This window comes from Carcharhinus amblyrhynchos, chromosome 6 (genome assembly GCF_965287045.1).
Source record: "Carcharhinus amblyrhynchos chromosome 6, sCarAmb.v2.hapA, whole genome shotgun sequence".
Taxonomy (NCBI): domain Eukaryota; kingdom Metazoa; phylum Chordata; class Chondrichthyes; order Carcharhiniformes; family Carcharhinidae; genus Carcharhinus; species Carcharhinus amblyrhynchos.
In genome coordinates this window covers 80,631,126-80,645,688 of record NC_137329.1, presented here as the reverse complement: position 1 = coordinate 80,645,688, position 14,563 = coordinate 80,631,126, and the positions used below count along the sequence as shown (strand labels likewise).

The following is a 14,563-nucleotide window of genomic DNA, read 5'->3' as shown; positions in this document are numbered from 1 at the left end:
TCTGATATCATTCGATATCATTCTCCTCTATGTATTTAGAATCACAGAATCCCTACAATGCAGAAGGAGGTCGTTCAGTCCATCGAGCCCGCACCAACAACAATCCCATCCAGGCCCTATCCCTATAATCCCATGCATTTATCCTAGCTAGGCCTCCTGACACTAAGGGGCAATTTTAGTATGGCCAATCCACCTAACCTGCACATCTTTGGACTATGGGAGGAAACCTGAGCACCCGGAAGAAACCCACACAGGCACGGGGGGAATGTGCAAACTCCACACAGACTGTGACAGACGCTGGCAGTCGAAACTGAGCCCTGGCGCTGTGAAGCAGCAGTGCCAACCACTATGTCACTGTACTACCATCTATCATTCATCTGCTTTAATACTCCATGTTACGCAATCCAACCATTATCTGGCTAATGACCGAGGCCTGTCATTTTGATGTAAATGATATTTTAACCCCACATTAAAATGAAGTTAAAATAAATATTGAGTACATTATTTGAAACTGAATCAAAAATTGTAAGGCAGTCAAGTCTGAGATATTGGAAATCACGATTTTCCTATCAAGTCCCAGAAAATATCAGCAAACATGCTTTCATTAATTACATGTTTTCACAATAGTTTTTACATTTCACCCCTTTTCTTGCATGCTTTGTAAGATTTAGTGCTGAGACAGCAGTCTTATTTAGGGCTTCTTCACTGGAAGGGTGCTAGACCTAGGATTACTCTTTTGTTTTTGCCTCTTGCTCAGTGAAGAGTCACTTATACTCTCCTCAGGAGATCCCCACAACTAAGTACAGAATAGATCATGTGGAGGACCATGTGTCATCACAAAGTGAATCAGTATGTAGGTGCTCTGACTTACTAAAATGCAAACACCCCAAATGTTATTCACTCATGTGCTTCCCCTCCCGACTTTCCAAAATCTTTCCACCAGCTACAAGGCAGAAGTTGGGAGTGTAATGGAATGGATGCCAACTGCCTGGATAGGTGCAGTCGTGACATGCAAGGAGCTCGTCATTGTCCAGATAAAAATGTTTGCTTGAACAGTGGTCCTTGCTCCACTTGCTGAAACATCCACCCACTCCACCACTGATGTACTGAAGCTGCATCATGTTTCATTCACTGTGTGTACTGCAGTGAATTGCCAAAGCAATTTTTTGGGGAAAGAACTCCCCCAGCCTTTGTAAACAAAAACAATGACTATAGTGAGGATGAGCAAACTGGCTATAGTACGTGGCACTGTGAGTCATTCTAGTTGGGGGAGTGGAAAGGAATGCAATGGTGGGAAATTACAGTAAAGTTAAGAGATACTCTTCTCTAAGCCAAGAGTATGAGACCTTAAGATTCTAGTTCCTGCCTGACATCAGGATGAAGGACATCTCCTTGAAACTGGAAAGGAACTTAAAGTGCAAAGAGATAGATCCAGTTGTCTTGATCCAGTGACATAAGTGGGATTAAGAAAAAGAAGTTCTGCTGCGGGAGTATGAGCAACTCAGGGTTAGATTAAAAAACAGAACCTCCATCATTCAGAAGAACAAAGACAGCAGGTTCATGGGGACATCATCACTTCCAAGTTCTGTGTATCATTGTTCCCTCACCATCGCTGGATCAAACTCCTGAACGTTTAGCATTGTGGGAGAAATTCTAACACATCGACTACATCAAGTAGGCAGCTCAACATCACCTTTCAGGAAAACTAGAGGTGGGCAAAATAAATGTCAGTCTTATTAGTGATGCCCATGTCCTGAGAATGAGACTTTTCTTTGAAAAAGCTACATTCAAAATGAAATTGGGTTATATAAAAAATTGTATTAAAGGATTCTCCTAATTTTTAGACGGCCTATATAATAGGCACTTTAGTTCATTGAGGAAGAGTATTGCTTGGAAATTATTGCTGCCAAGAACAGTGGATGAGCAGTTTACAAATATAAAATGAACTGAACCCTTCTAGCCTTTAAAATATTATGTTTTTTTAATGACACAATTACAGAATACTCATTGCAGAGATTCCTAAATGCTCACATAATTAGTTAAAGATTAGAATAGAGAGCTGGGAATAATTATACATCAATAATCTAATATGACCAATAATGAAAGTGAAGCTTATCTCTTAGTTATAAATATCAGGAGCTGTCAATTGGATTTCTCTCGACAGATCTCTGTCCACTACTCACCTGCTTATCTTCATGGGGGTAGACCTTGACATTGCTCAACAGTGTAAAATGGCTATTGGGGAAGTGACAACCCATTTTATTTCCATTGCAGTCACAGGGAAGATGTGAAATCAGCCATCCACTCACTATCGCAGTTTTAATCTTTACACAAGTTCAAGATCTGTCCTATTAATTTGGATGGCAGATTATTTTCTTAGGCTAGTTACTAGAACACTGTCAGGGAGTGAAGGTTGAGGCTGAACACCGTCAGGGGGTGAGGGGGTGGTGAACAGAGTCACAGAATGAAAGAGTCGTGAATGACGAATTTATTGGAGTTCTATGAGAATGTGTCTAGGGCGGTGGATAGAGGAGAGCCGGTGGATGTGGTGTTTCTTGATTTTCAGAAGGCGTTTGATAAGGTGCCTCACAAGAGGTTATTACAGAAGGTCAGGGGGCATGGAGTTGGGGGTAGGGTGTTACCGTGGATAGAGGATTGGTTGTCAAATAGGAGGCAGAGAGTGCTATTCGGATTGGCGGTTGGTGACTAGTGGAGTGCCCCAGGGGTCGGTGCTGGGGCCTCAGCTATTTACCATTTATATAGATGATCTGGAGGAGGGAACCGAGTGTAGGGTGTCGAAATTTGCTGATGACACCAAGACTGGTAGAACGGCAAATTGTGTGGAGGGTGCGGAGAGTCTGCAGAAGGATCTAGATAGGCTGGGCGAATGGGCCAGGAAATGACAAATGGAATTTAATGTTGGCAAGCGTGAAGTTGTCCACTTTGGTAGAAATAATGGTAGGAAGGACTATTACTTACATGGCGAAAAACTGCAGCATGCGACGGTGCAGAGGGACCTGGGGGTCCTTGTGCATGAGTTGCAAAAACCCAGCCTGCAGGTGCAGCAGGTGGTCAGGAAGGCGAATGGGATGCTGGCCTTCATCGCGAGGGGGATTGAATATAAAAGTAGGGAGGTCTTGCTGCAACTGTACAGGGCACTGGTGAGGCCGCAGCTGGAGTACTGTGTGCAGTTTTGGTCGCTGCACTTACGCAAGGATATTTTGGCCTTGGAGGGAGTGCAGAGGAGGTTCACTAGGCTGATACCGGAGTTGAGGGGGTTGAACTATGAGGAGAGGCTGAATAAACTAGGCTTGTACTCGTTAGAGTTTAGAAGAATGAGGGGAGATCTCATTGAGACATATAAGATGATGAATGGGATGGATAGGATAGAGGTGGAGAGGCTCTTCCCGCTCAGAAAGGATAGTAGGACTAGAGGGCACAGCCTCAAGATAAAGGGGGGGGCGGTTTAGAACGGAGTTGAGGAGGAACTTCTTCACTCAAAGGGTAGTGAATCTCTGGAATTCTCTGCCTGTTGAAGTGGTGGAGGCTACCTCGCTAAATATTTTTAAGAAGCGGGTTGATGGGTTTTTGATAAGAGAGGGGATTAAGGGTTATGGGGAGAGGGCGGGAAAGTGGAACTGAGCCACGACAGATCAGCCATGATCTTATTGAATGGCGGGGCAGGCTCGAGGGGCTGGATGGCCTACTCCTGCTCCTATTTCTTATGTTCTTATGAGGATGTGAATACTGTCAGAGGGAGCAAGGGAGGAGGGTGAACACCATCAGGAGGAGCGAGGGAGGAGGGTGAACACTGTCAGGGGAAGTGAGGGAGATGGGTAAACACTGCCTGTGGGGGCGAAAGAGGGCAAACACTTATACTGTCCCACATGATGAAGGAGCAGTGCTCCAAAAGCTAATGATTCCAAATGAACCTGTTGGACTTTAACCTGGTGTTGTGAGACTTTTTGATGTCAGGGGGTGGGGGGAGGGAGGCACGGGGGTGGGGGGGGGAGCAAACACTGTCAGTGGTTGAGGGAAGGGGTGAACACTTGGGGGGGGAAGGGGAAGGGGGAAAGGGAGGGAGGGCGTGAACACCTTGGGGGGAAGGAAGGAGGGGGTGAATTCTGTCAGGGGGTGAGGGCTGGGAGTAAGGGAGGGGGTGAGGAAAGGGAGTGAACACTGTCATGGGGGGTGAGGGAGAGGGGTGAGGGAGGTAGACTGAGGGAGGGATAAACTCTGTCATGGGGTTGAGGGAGAGGGGTGAGGCAGGTGAGGTGAGAGAGGGGGTGAACTCTGTCAGGGAGTGAGGGAGGATGGTGAACACTGTCAAGGGCTGAGGGAGGGGGATGATCTCTGTCAGGGTGTGAGGGATGGTGTGAACACAGTTGAGGATGAGAGAGAGGGGTGAGTACTATCAGGGAGATGAACACTCTCAGGAGGATGATGGAGAGGGGTGAACACTGTCAGGAGGATGATGGAGAGGGGTGAACACTGTCAGGGAGCTGAGGGACGGGGATGAGGAAGGGGGATGAACACTGTCAGGGGGATGAGCAAGAGTGTGAACATTGTTGAGGGTGAGGGAGGGGTTAGCACTGTTACTATGCAGTCTTGCAGTTTGACATCTCCAGGCAATCTTAAACCCATGTGAATTCCCCTTCATTTCAGCCTGTTCATTCAAAGAATTGCAAGTAATTTGATTTTGAAATACTGGCCAAGGGACATTTAACAAATGTGGTTGCTGGAAATCATATTTTCTTCTGTGAAACAGGACGAGAAATAGTACAATCAACACAACCTTCTGGGAGATTTAAATTCCCCTGAATACAGTAAGTGCCGTAAGAAGGAGATGTGGCTTGGCCACTCCTGCGCTGTGCCAAGGCTGGAAGCTCAGGAAGTGTCCAGCTTCAGCATTCTGACCATAAGAATTGCTGGCAAGTAAGTATGTATTGGTTCCTCTGACTGGTGTCAGTCAGAGCTCTTCTGATGCCATTCAAAAGATTTGGGACAGAAATAACTAAATAACATGGAAGCCTGGTTAATTATGACATTTTCCAACAAGTGCACAGATTCAGCATTTCTTTCTCTTTAATCTTTCCACACATTCATTTTTTACAAGGCCAATTTCAGTACAGTGACGTGTTGCAAAGCTCACAGATGCTATCTCTGATTCTCTCAGTCTGCCCACTTCTTGCAGTCTGACAACCTGGCAATGTGCGGATGACAACATGATAGCTTTATGCTTTGTTACGTTTCTGAAATCAAAATGCCTCACAACCAATAAACCAGTCACTGTAGAGGCCAGATGACAGAGATTTTTAAGGGCCCTCTGTTTGTGTCCATTGTGTGCAAGAACAGTACATGATTAAAGTTGTACTTACTATTGGTTTCAAGGCTTTCACAGAGTTCAGTCTTGACCTCTCCATTTGGTCTGTCACTTGCTTTTTGCGACAGTTTACTTGACATTGTGGCTGCCGTCACCACTGCCTTGAAGCTACGCTTACGTTTTTGCACATTCTGCTCTGGATGAAAGATGATAATATAAACCTTAGGCATGTACAGCATGCCTAGAGATACAGAAGCACTTAAACTCATGGAAATGGTAAGGGTTGTTGTCTGAATGTACATCTGCAAAATAAAACAAAATATTTTAATTGAAGGTCGAGAAGCACTGATGTATATAGACCAAATTCATTACTCCTATCAAACAGACTGTACACTGATTGAACAGCGGAAGGATTTGGTGCATGAAGACATTGACTTATTCACACAAGAGGGGAGATATAATTTTTTATTGCAAAATTATAAAAGCTAATTATATGCCACTGAAATTATATAAGCTAATCAGAAATTAGCGTGAAATATTTGCATACAGATGTTTAAAGATGACATTTCCCAAGTCTTTTAGCTTAGCAGGTTAACCATGTTTAATATCCCCGATAAAATCAAAGTGAAGCCATGCAAACACATAGAACATTCCCACTTTATTATTGGAAACAATGTTTGGAAAGCTGTAATTTCTCAAATCAGAGGCACTTTTGAAACTAATGGCAAGTATGGACATCTTAGATTTAATGTGCAGATTGGACCCAATTCCTGTATCCTCCAACAACATAATTAGTTGCTTAATATCTTTGCATGCCTGGTTATTACTGGACAGCACGTTGGCACAGTGGTTAGCATTGCTGCCTCATAGCATCAGGGATCTGGGTTCGATTCCCAGCTTGTCTGTGCGGAGTATGCACATTGTTTGCGTGGGTTTCCTCCAGGTGCTCTGGTTTTCTCCCGCAGTCGAATGAAGTGCATTGGCCATGCTAAATTCTCCCTCAGTGTAACCGAACAGGTGCTGGAGTGTGGCTACTGGGGAATTTCCACTGTAACTTCATTGCAGTGTTAATGTAAGCGTGTTTATGACACTAATAAATAAACTTTAAAATCCAGTATGTGACTGAACACAATTGCCTTCCTGTTTTTCATCAGATGCCCTGGCCTGTTGCCTTTTTCTAGTGTTTTCCACTTCGAAACACCTTAGCAGCTCAGTAAGACAGCATTTCATTGCTAATATTCTCCATTTGCTTGTGAGCATCAATTCAATGCCTTGAGGAGACTGCTTACTGCTAATGTTTCACCATCAAACAGTCTGGAAGGCTGCCTGCCACTGCTGAAATTAAAGAAAGCAAAGACAGGATGCTATTAACAACAAAGTCTTGTATTTATATAGCACCTTTTATGTAGTAAATCATTCCCAAGGATTCACATTGGAACACTGACTGACAAAATCTGACACCAAGTCATATTAAGGCAGGTGATTGGGAGCTTGGTCAAAAAGGTAGGTTTTAAGATAAAAGCAAAACAGTGCGGATGCTGGAATCTGAAAGAAAAACAGAAAATGCTGGAAAATCTCAGTAGGTCTGACAGCGTCTGTGGAAAGAGAATAAAGCCAATGTTTCATGTCTGGAATACACTGCATCAGAGCGGTTTTAAGGAATGTCTTAAAGAAAATTGGGTACCAGGAAATTTGAGACCTCAGGGTGGTCATCTCTGACATTTTACAAGTCGCCTCAGTCACAGGTAAGAATCCATGTTCAGGATTATGAGCCACTGTCAATCAGCAGAGCCAGGAATGTTTCGGTGTGGTGACAGAAAAGTGAGGCAATGAACGTTTATAGGCGAAGGATCCTCTGAGAAGAGGATTTGTGTTTCCTTCAAGCACACACAATGAAGGCAACAGGAAACTACTTCAAGCAATGTTGTCCCTGTCATGCTTCTCAAAGTAAGAAGTCTCATAACACCAGGTTATCATATCATAGAGTCATAGAAACCCTAGAGAGCGGAAAGAGGCCATTTGGCCTATCTAGTCTGCACCGACCCCATATCCCTACATACTTACCCACTAATCCCTCTAACCCATGCATCTCAGGACATTAAGGGGAAATTTTAGCATGGCCAATCAACCTAACCCGCACATCTTTGGAGAGTGAGATTTCTGAAATCCCACTCACCTGGTGAATGAGCAGTGCTCCGAAAGCTAGTGGCTTGTGCTACCAAATAAACCTGTTGGACCTTAACCTGGTGTTGTGAGACTTCTTATTGTTTGTTTACCCCAGTCCAACACCAGCATCTCCACATTATGCTTCTCAAATAATTGTAAATGGGACGGTCGTGCAAGAGCTGAAAAGGAAGGTGTAGGCCTGTGAGGATTGGAGAAATAAGCAAAGACCTGCCACCACTGTTTAAAAAAATATAGGTGGAATCTCTACAGTGCAGATGGAGGCTATTCAGCCCATCATGCCTGCAATAACACAAATTCCACTCTTAATCCCACATATTTACACTGATAGTGTGCGGGGGAACTAAGGGCAATTTAGCATGGCCAATCCACTTAATCAGCACATCTTTGGAGTGTGGGAGGAAACCGGGGCACCTGAAGGAAACCCACGCAGACGCGGGGAGAACGTGCAAACGCCACACACACAGTGACCCGAAGCCAGAATTGAACCCGGGTCTCTGGCGCTGTGAGGCAATAGTGCTAACCATTGTGCCATCGTTCCACCAAAGAGTTGGAAAGGAAGTGGCAGGGTGAAATTCCAGAGTTTAGGGTATAGATGCAGCTGCTAATGGTGGAAATCAGACTTGCAAAAGAGGCCAGAATTGAAAGAACACAGAATTCTAGGAGGTTGAAGTTGGTTACAGGAATTGAAAGAGGCAAGGCCAAGGAAGAGTTTAAAAATGTGGATGAGAGATTTAAATCCGGGTTATTCCTTTATTCAGGCCAAATCAGGTCAGCAAGCGCAGAGTGAACTGGATTTGAAGTGAGTTTGAACAGGGACAACAGAGCTCTGAACAAGCTGAGATTTATCATGTTGAAAATGGGAGAGTATGGCTTAGCTGATTCTGAAGGAATCACAGGCAAGGATGTGGGTTTCAGTAGTAAACGAGCTGAGGAAGGTGCAGAGTTGGTGATATTTTCATGGTGAAATTTCGTCATATGGGGATATGGCATCTTTCAAAAGGTGTATAATTCTCGCAGCTTCGAATACAATTATCATTGATCCAAGGGAAATTAGCAAACACTTTTCAAATCTTAAATCTTCCAATGCAAATACTCCTTGTATGAATATTCCAATGCAATTCAGTCCTTGTTTCCCAGTGACATCAACTGGGGACAAAGACACACTAATCGCCTTTCGAAAGAACTTAATGGCTGCAATTAGGTGTGTGCAAATATCCTGATTGCGTTAATGAACTTGAGAAAAGAAACCAACAAGGCCCTGATGACAGGATTAATCAGCAAGTTGACTTTAAGTTGTTTAGACACTGAAGTTTTACTTCAAGGATTACACTGCTCCACATTTAAATAGCTTTTCCTGATTCTAACTGAAGTGAAAAGCATGTCTCTTGGCAAAGAATAAATATACATTATCTATAAAAGTTATTTGGTGATTTGTCATTGTCTGCAGCATCTAGTCATGTGGATACAACAAATGTATCTGCCTGGGAGCAGATTCTAATGAAGCAGTCTTTTACTGTTCAATGCATGAAGACTCAGCTAAGCACAGGCTTGCAGAGAATGTACCCCAAATCACTTGATTGGTAATGCATTTTATTAATGATATTTAGATAGCAATAACTTCAAAATGTAAAAGAATGTTTCCAATCTTAGAAACGCAAACCCTGTCCCTCTGCCTTAAGTTAACACTTTCTGCCATTTTGCCTTCATGTATTTGTTTTTCCTTCTCGTAGTTTTATACCCCTGGCTAACTTGCTCCTCCTTTGATGACACAGCAATTACAAAAGTTAAGGGCATCAAGACCATTTCTGGGTCCCATCTCATATGGGACAGCGGCTTGCGGACAAGACTGCCTCCATATTCACCATCCAATTAAGGATGATGGGTGTAATAAATTTGAAGGCAAATCATTGTGGTTTCAAGCAATAGTTGATTTATTAACAGCTATATACACACACACACACACACACAAATTAGGGTCTAACAGAACTGCTATACACGTCTACACTCCCTGGCTACAACTGAGGTTCCTCCCCATCCCAGCACTTGTACCTTTTCTCGCAATTAGTTAAGCTTCCCATGCGGCCTCTCCACAGGCTCCACGTGGCCCCCAAAGAGTCACCAGCTTAAAAAGGGGCAGATTACGACAGTGGGAGAAATAGGGAGGCAGGAGGAATAATGGGGCAGTTTGCTGGAATACAGCCCACTGGATGGGTGAGGACTACTGAGAGTCCTGCGTCCTAGAGGAAGCCTCAAAATAAAGGTTCTCACAAAAGACTCCGAAAATAATGGTCAGAAATATGAGGGAGCTCAAAGTGGAGTGGTCTGTGGCCACAATCTTTCAGTTTTGCAGAGCCCTGATGATACCATTTCAACCAGCATTCAATTGTCTTCTTATTGCCTACTGAGAGGCTCTGTCTGAAGCATTGCTGGGCTCCTAACATTATGAGAGTTCTGTATGATGCTGGAAAATAACTCCAGTAATATCAAAAAGATAGTTGAGGCCTCAAATTAAGGCTATGTTGATGGTCTGCAACCTTTCATGGAGCAAGGCTTGCCAATTCCAGTGACAGCCTGGTCCTGGGAATCTTGTCCAAAGGCCCTAATGGGGTTTGCTGCAATTCCTCAGGCCTCCCCTGGCTGACTATGAGGCCAGAAAGATTCCACGCTCAGTACCTCACAAAGTACTATTATTATCCTTGACATACCAATGGAAGGCATCAAGGTCACTCTTTAACTTGTCTACTGGGATTGTAAGAGGGAAATAATGAGAATGATTTATTGAAGGGTATTTCTCAGGGTTAAATGTTTCATCAAAGGAATGAGGGCATCTATGTAGCTCACTAAAGGGATTTCTAGGGATTTGTTAGAAAAGTTAAGTAAAATTCCACAATCAGGGTAAAAGGAAATGTTGATGTGCAAGGACTGCTTATGTGGCTAAGCAGCTCGCTAATATCAGGAGCTTGAATGCCTGCTGACCTCTGTATGGCCTCAAAGTTGGCAGTGCAAGGCCAAGCTTGGTAGCAACAAGAGATTAGGAAGACAGATAATTCTTGACACCTGCCAAGTGGCATTTGTAAATTGTTTAATGTGAATCTAAAACAGGCAATGTTGGAATTTAAGACAATATAATGCATATGGGATGTCCGCAGTATAAAGGGACGATTCTCCCATTCCGACCCGCTAATTTTTTGGTGGGTCAGGCTGGGAGATGTGCGCTTGTGTCAATTTGCAGGATTTGCTGATGCATGCACATCTCCCACCACTGGATACGAGCGCTGTTGGGACCATGCAAGAAACTGGCGGAAATATCAGGTAAGTAATTTTATCTTTTTTCAAATGTGATTTAAATGTAATTATCGGGCCCAGGACAGAATTCTCCGGGTCTGATAGCATCTCCCACCCCACCAGTACAATTTCACTCTGACAGGGTTAAGAATACTCCCCACTTTCGGGAGACCCCACAGAGAAAAGGGGGGGGGGAGGGCAATCGGGGCCCCCCAGGGAGTCAGGCAATGGGGGCTAGTGCCCCCTAGGCATGGGCAGCCTGGCAGTGCCAGCCTGTGCCCCCAGCACTGCCCACTGGGCATCAGGTGGTACCAAAGGGGTGAGGTGTAGGGCATGAGGCTTACGTAGCAGTACCAGGGGTGGGACAGTGTCAAGGGATGGGCCTGGGCGGTGGGTATGGGAGCGGGGCCCCGCTGCCAGTCTGCAGACAGGATCGATTGGGGATGGAGGGATGCCAACAATCAGGGCGGGCTGGGGGTGATGGTCTGCCAGGGGGCTTCTGCCTCCCATGGGGGGGGTTTGCCTCCAATGGGAGGGAAGATTAGCCCAGGAAGGGTGGCTGCAATCGGGCCATGGAGGGGGTTGGAGGGCAGCACTGCAGGGTGAGGGAGGGTCCTGAGTTGGCCAGCAATTGAGCTGGCCAGCAAACTGCAGGCTGACAGATCAGGGCCACTGTGCATGAGCAGAATTCCTGAACTGTCAGCCTCCTGTATTAACAGGCCCTGCGCATCCCCCCACCCCACCCCCACCCCTCACCCCCCTCAAGCTTTTAATGACATCCACGATTGTGACCTCTCCATTGCACAGAGTGTGGAAGATTCGAGTCTGAACTCTCACTGAAAAAACAATCATGAAGTACATGATTTTTCCTGCCAAGTCAGCACTTAGAACTTCTTTGGGCGGATCGCCCCTTTAAATGTCTCAGAGTTTTTCAGTCGGCTACAATTCACTTCAGAGGCATTTCTCTGAGGTGGTATTTTCCAAACGCATTGACTAATAAACGATTGTTCTGTACCTAAACCTCCTGAGATTATTTCATATAATAAGCTAATGCGCAGCAGAGACTAAAACTGCCATTGTTGGAAGACAGAAACAATCAGATTTGTTCTTCTATTAACTACAAAAATATATAAAATGGGAAGTTGAAATTTACCTCATTATCTCAGCCAAATGAAAATGTTAGCTCTTTACAAGTGGCTCTCAAGGGGTATCATTAATCACCAAACATTCAATGACCCTAATCCATTCAGCAACTGTAGCTACATTTCAACCAGGGTCCAGTATTCTCACCTCCGCTGAAAAGATTGTAGGTTCAAGTTCCCCCCCAGAGCTTTGAGGTTAATACGTGTGTGCAATGGAGAGGTAATATCTTCCAGAGGCAACACAAAGTTGAAGTTCCAACTGCCCACTCATGCACATGTAAAAGATCTCATGGCACTATTCGAAGAGCAAGGGGGCTTTCCCTGGTACTCCAACCAGTATTTATCCCTCAAATCACAAAACGAATACCAAAATACTGCGTCATTACTGCTTGACAGGATCTTGCTGTTGCAACTTGCCTGTCAGTGTTTCCTACATGACAACAGCGTCACTTAAAAAAAAATCCTCAATCATGTAAATCATTCTGGGGTATCTGGTGGTCAAGAAATGTTCTGTCGGCAAGATTTTTGCCTTAATTGTGACAGTAAAAATCAGGAACTAGCTCAATTACTGATTGAGGATTGAGATTGAAGAAATTATCTTGTTAGGTAATCTGTTTTATCTGAAAACCCCTTTCTCTTTCCAATATTTTTATTGAAGTTTCCTGGAAGGCCTTAATGGTCAAATTATTCTTCACTTCATGTTTCTTCTCTTTGCTGTTTTTAAATGAAACACAAATTTAAAAAAAGTATATTTTTTTTAATGTTGTTGATCCAAAGCTACCTGAGAATTAGGGCTCCAATGGAATCAATATCAATGAATCACATCAGCCCTGTCTCTCAGATTTTTGGTTTTCACTTACAGGATAATAAGAATGCACAAAGAATAATTCTCAAAGATTCCTAAGGGGATTCGCCTTCACTTTTTATAGATAAACTCAGTTTCAGTCATTTAAGTCAATCCCGGTTCAATCATGCATTCAGTCTGTGGATTTGAAAAAAAAACACATTTTCCGCAGAAGAAATATAAAACATAAACACAGATCAGTGAATATTCTATAATTCCTTATGAGAAAATACTGGCACAAATGTAACTTTCAGCTATAGAGATAAGAGACTGCAGAAGCAGCAAGATATCGCCACATGCCGCAATGTAAAAGCAAGGAGCAAATGGATTTTATGAACTGATTCAATTTCTAAAAGTCCGCATGAGAAATTTTGCCAATTTTTTTTGTTTGTTTACAATCTCCACGTCTTGACAATTTGCAGTTTTGCCTACTCATATGTTGATTTGTGAGGTGAAAGGACATTTGTAAGACCGTAAGACATAGGTGCAGAAGTAGGCCATTCAGCCCATCAAGTCTGCTCCACTATTCAATAAGTTCATAACTGATCTGATGTGATAATCCTCAGCCTCACTTTCCCCTTGTCCCCACAACCCTTGATTCCATTACTGATTAAAAATCAGGTTTTGGTGGACCCAATAAGGACAAACTGTTTCTGCTGGCAAAAGGATCAGTAACTAAAAGGCACAGAAATAAGATCATTAGCAAGAGATGCAGAGGAAAGATAGGGATTTTTTTATTTCCATACAGCAAAATAATGATCTAACAGTATTTGAAAGGATGTTGAAAGAAGTTTCAGTGGGATGTTTCAGAATTAAATTAGATAATAACCTAATAAGGCTTATGATGAAAGAGTTCTTCTTAAAGAGCTAGCACTGCATGACAGACTAAATGGCCTCCTTCCATGTTGTGGTTCTACGATCCTATTATTTAATAGCAGTCAGGATTGTAAAACTCCTAGTCAGGAAGGCGATGACATATCCCAATCATGGGTGGGATTTTCAAGCCGCGTTTGCCCCAAAAGCAAAAATCCTGCTTGAGGTCAATAGACCTCAATGCATAGTTTGCAACCGCCCCCCCCCCCCCCCCCCCCCCCCGCCCCCATCCCACCTTCTACGAGTCCTATGGCAGGCGGAACTGGAAAATTCCACCCCCACCCACTCCAATGAGTTGACTATTCAGACATGTAGCTTCCACAGTTACAGTCCAGAGCATGTATAGCTGGGAGTTAGACCATATTTAGAGAGCAGTGTATTTGATATTGAGTAGATGTTGTGCCCTGAACCAAATGGCATAGTGGGTGGCACAGTGGCTAGCACTGCTGCCTCACAGTGCCAGGGACCCGGGTTCAATTCCAGCTTTGGATGACAGACCACTTGAAGTTTGCACGTTCTCCCTGAGTCTGTATGGGTTTCCTCCAGGTGCTCCAGTTTCCTCCCACAGTCCAAAGATGTGTAGGTTAGGTTGATTGGCCATGCTACATTGACCCTTAGTATCAGGAGGAATAATAGCAGCGTAAATACATGGGGTTATGGGGATAGGGCCTGGATGGGATTGTTGTCAGCGCAGGTTCATTGGACCAAATGTCTTCCTTCATGGGGATGGGTGAGTAACAGTATGCAGTGGAGGGGAATTAATGAAGGACTCTATGTGTATGAAGCCCAATTAACGTTCACAATTTTAAATAGCCTCCAGGCACCCTCACACTTTAAGAGGGTTTAAAACAGCAGGAAGGGAACGTAATGTTTGTATCTACATTCTTCTTGCATTACAAGGTCACTGCT

At 44.0% G+C, this 14,563-nt stretch overlaps 1 protein-coding gene across 1 annotated transcript in view; it reads right to left on the bottom strand.

Annotated features, from left to right (window-relative positions):
• grm8a (glutamate receptor, metabotropic 8a) overlaps positions 1-14,563 on the bottom strand; it is a 389,882-nt gene that overhangs the window by 11,424 nt on the left and 363,895 nt on the right. The window contains exon 9 of the mRNA XM_080190782.1: positions 5,379-5,625. Coding sequence (XP_080046908.1) covers positions 5,379-5,625 — 247 coding nt within the window. The remainder of the gene's footprint in view (positions 1-5,378; positions 5,626-14,563) is intronic.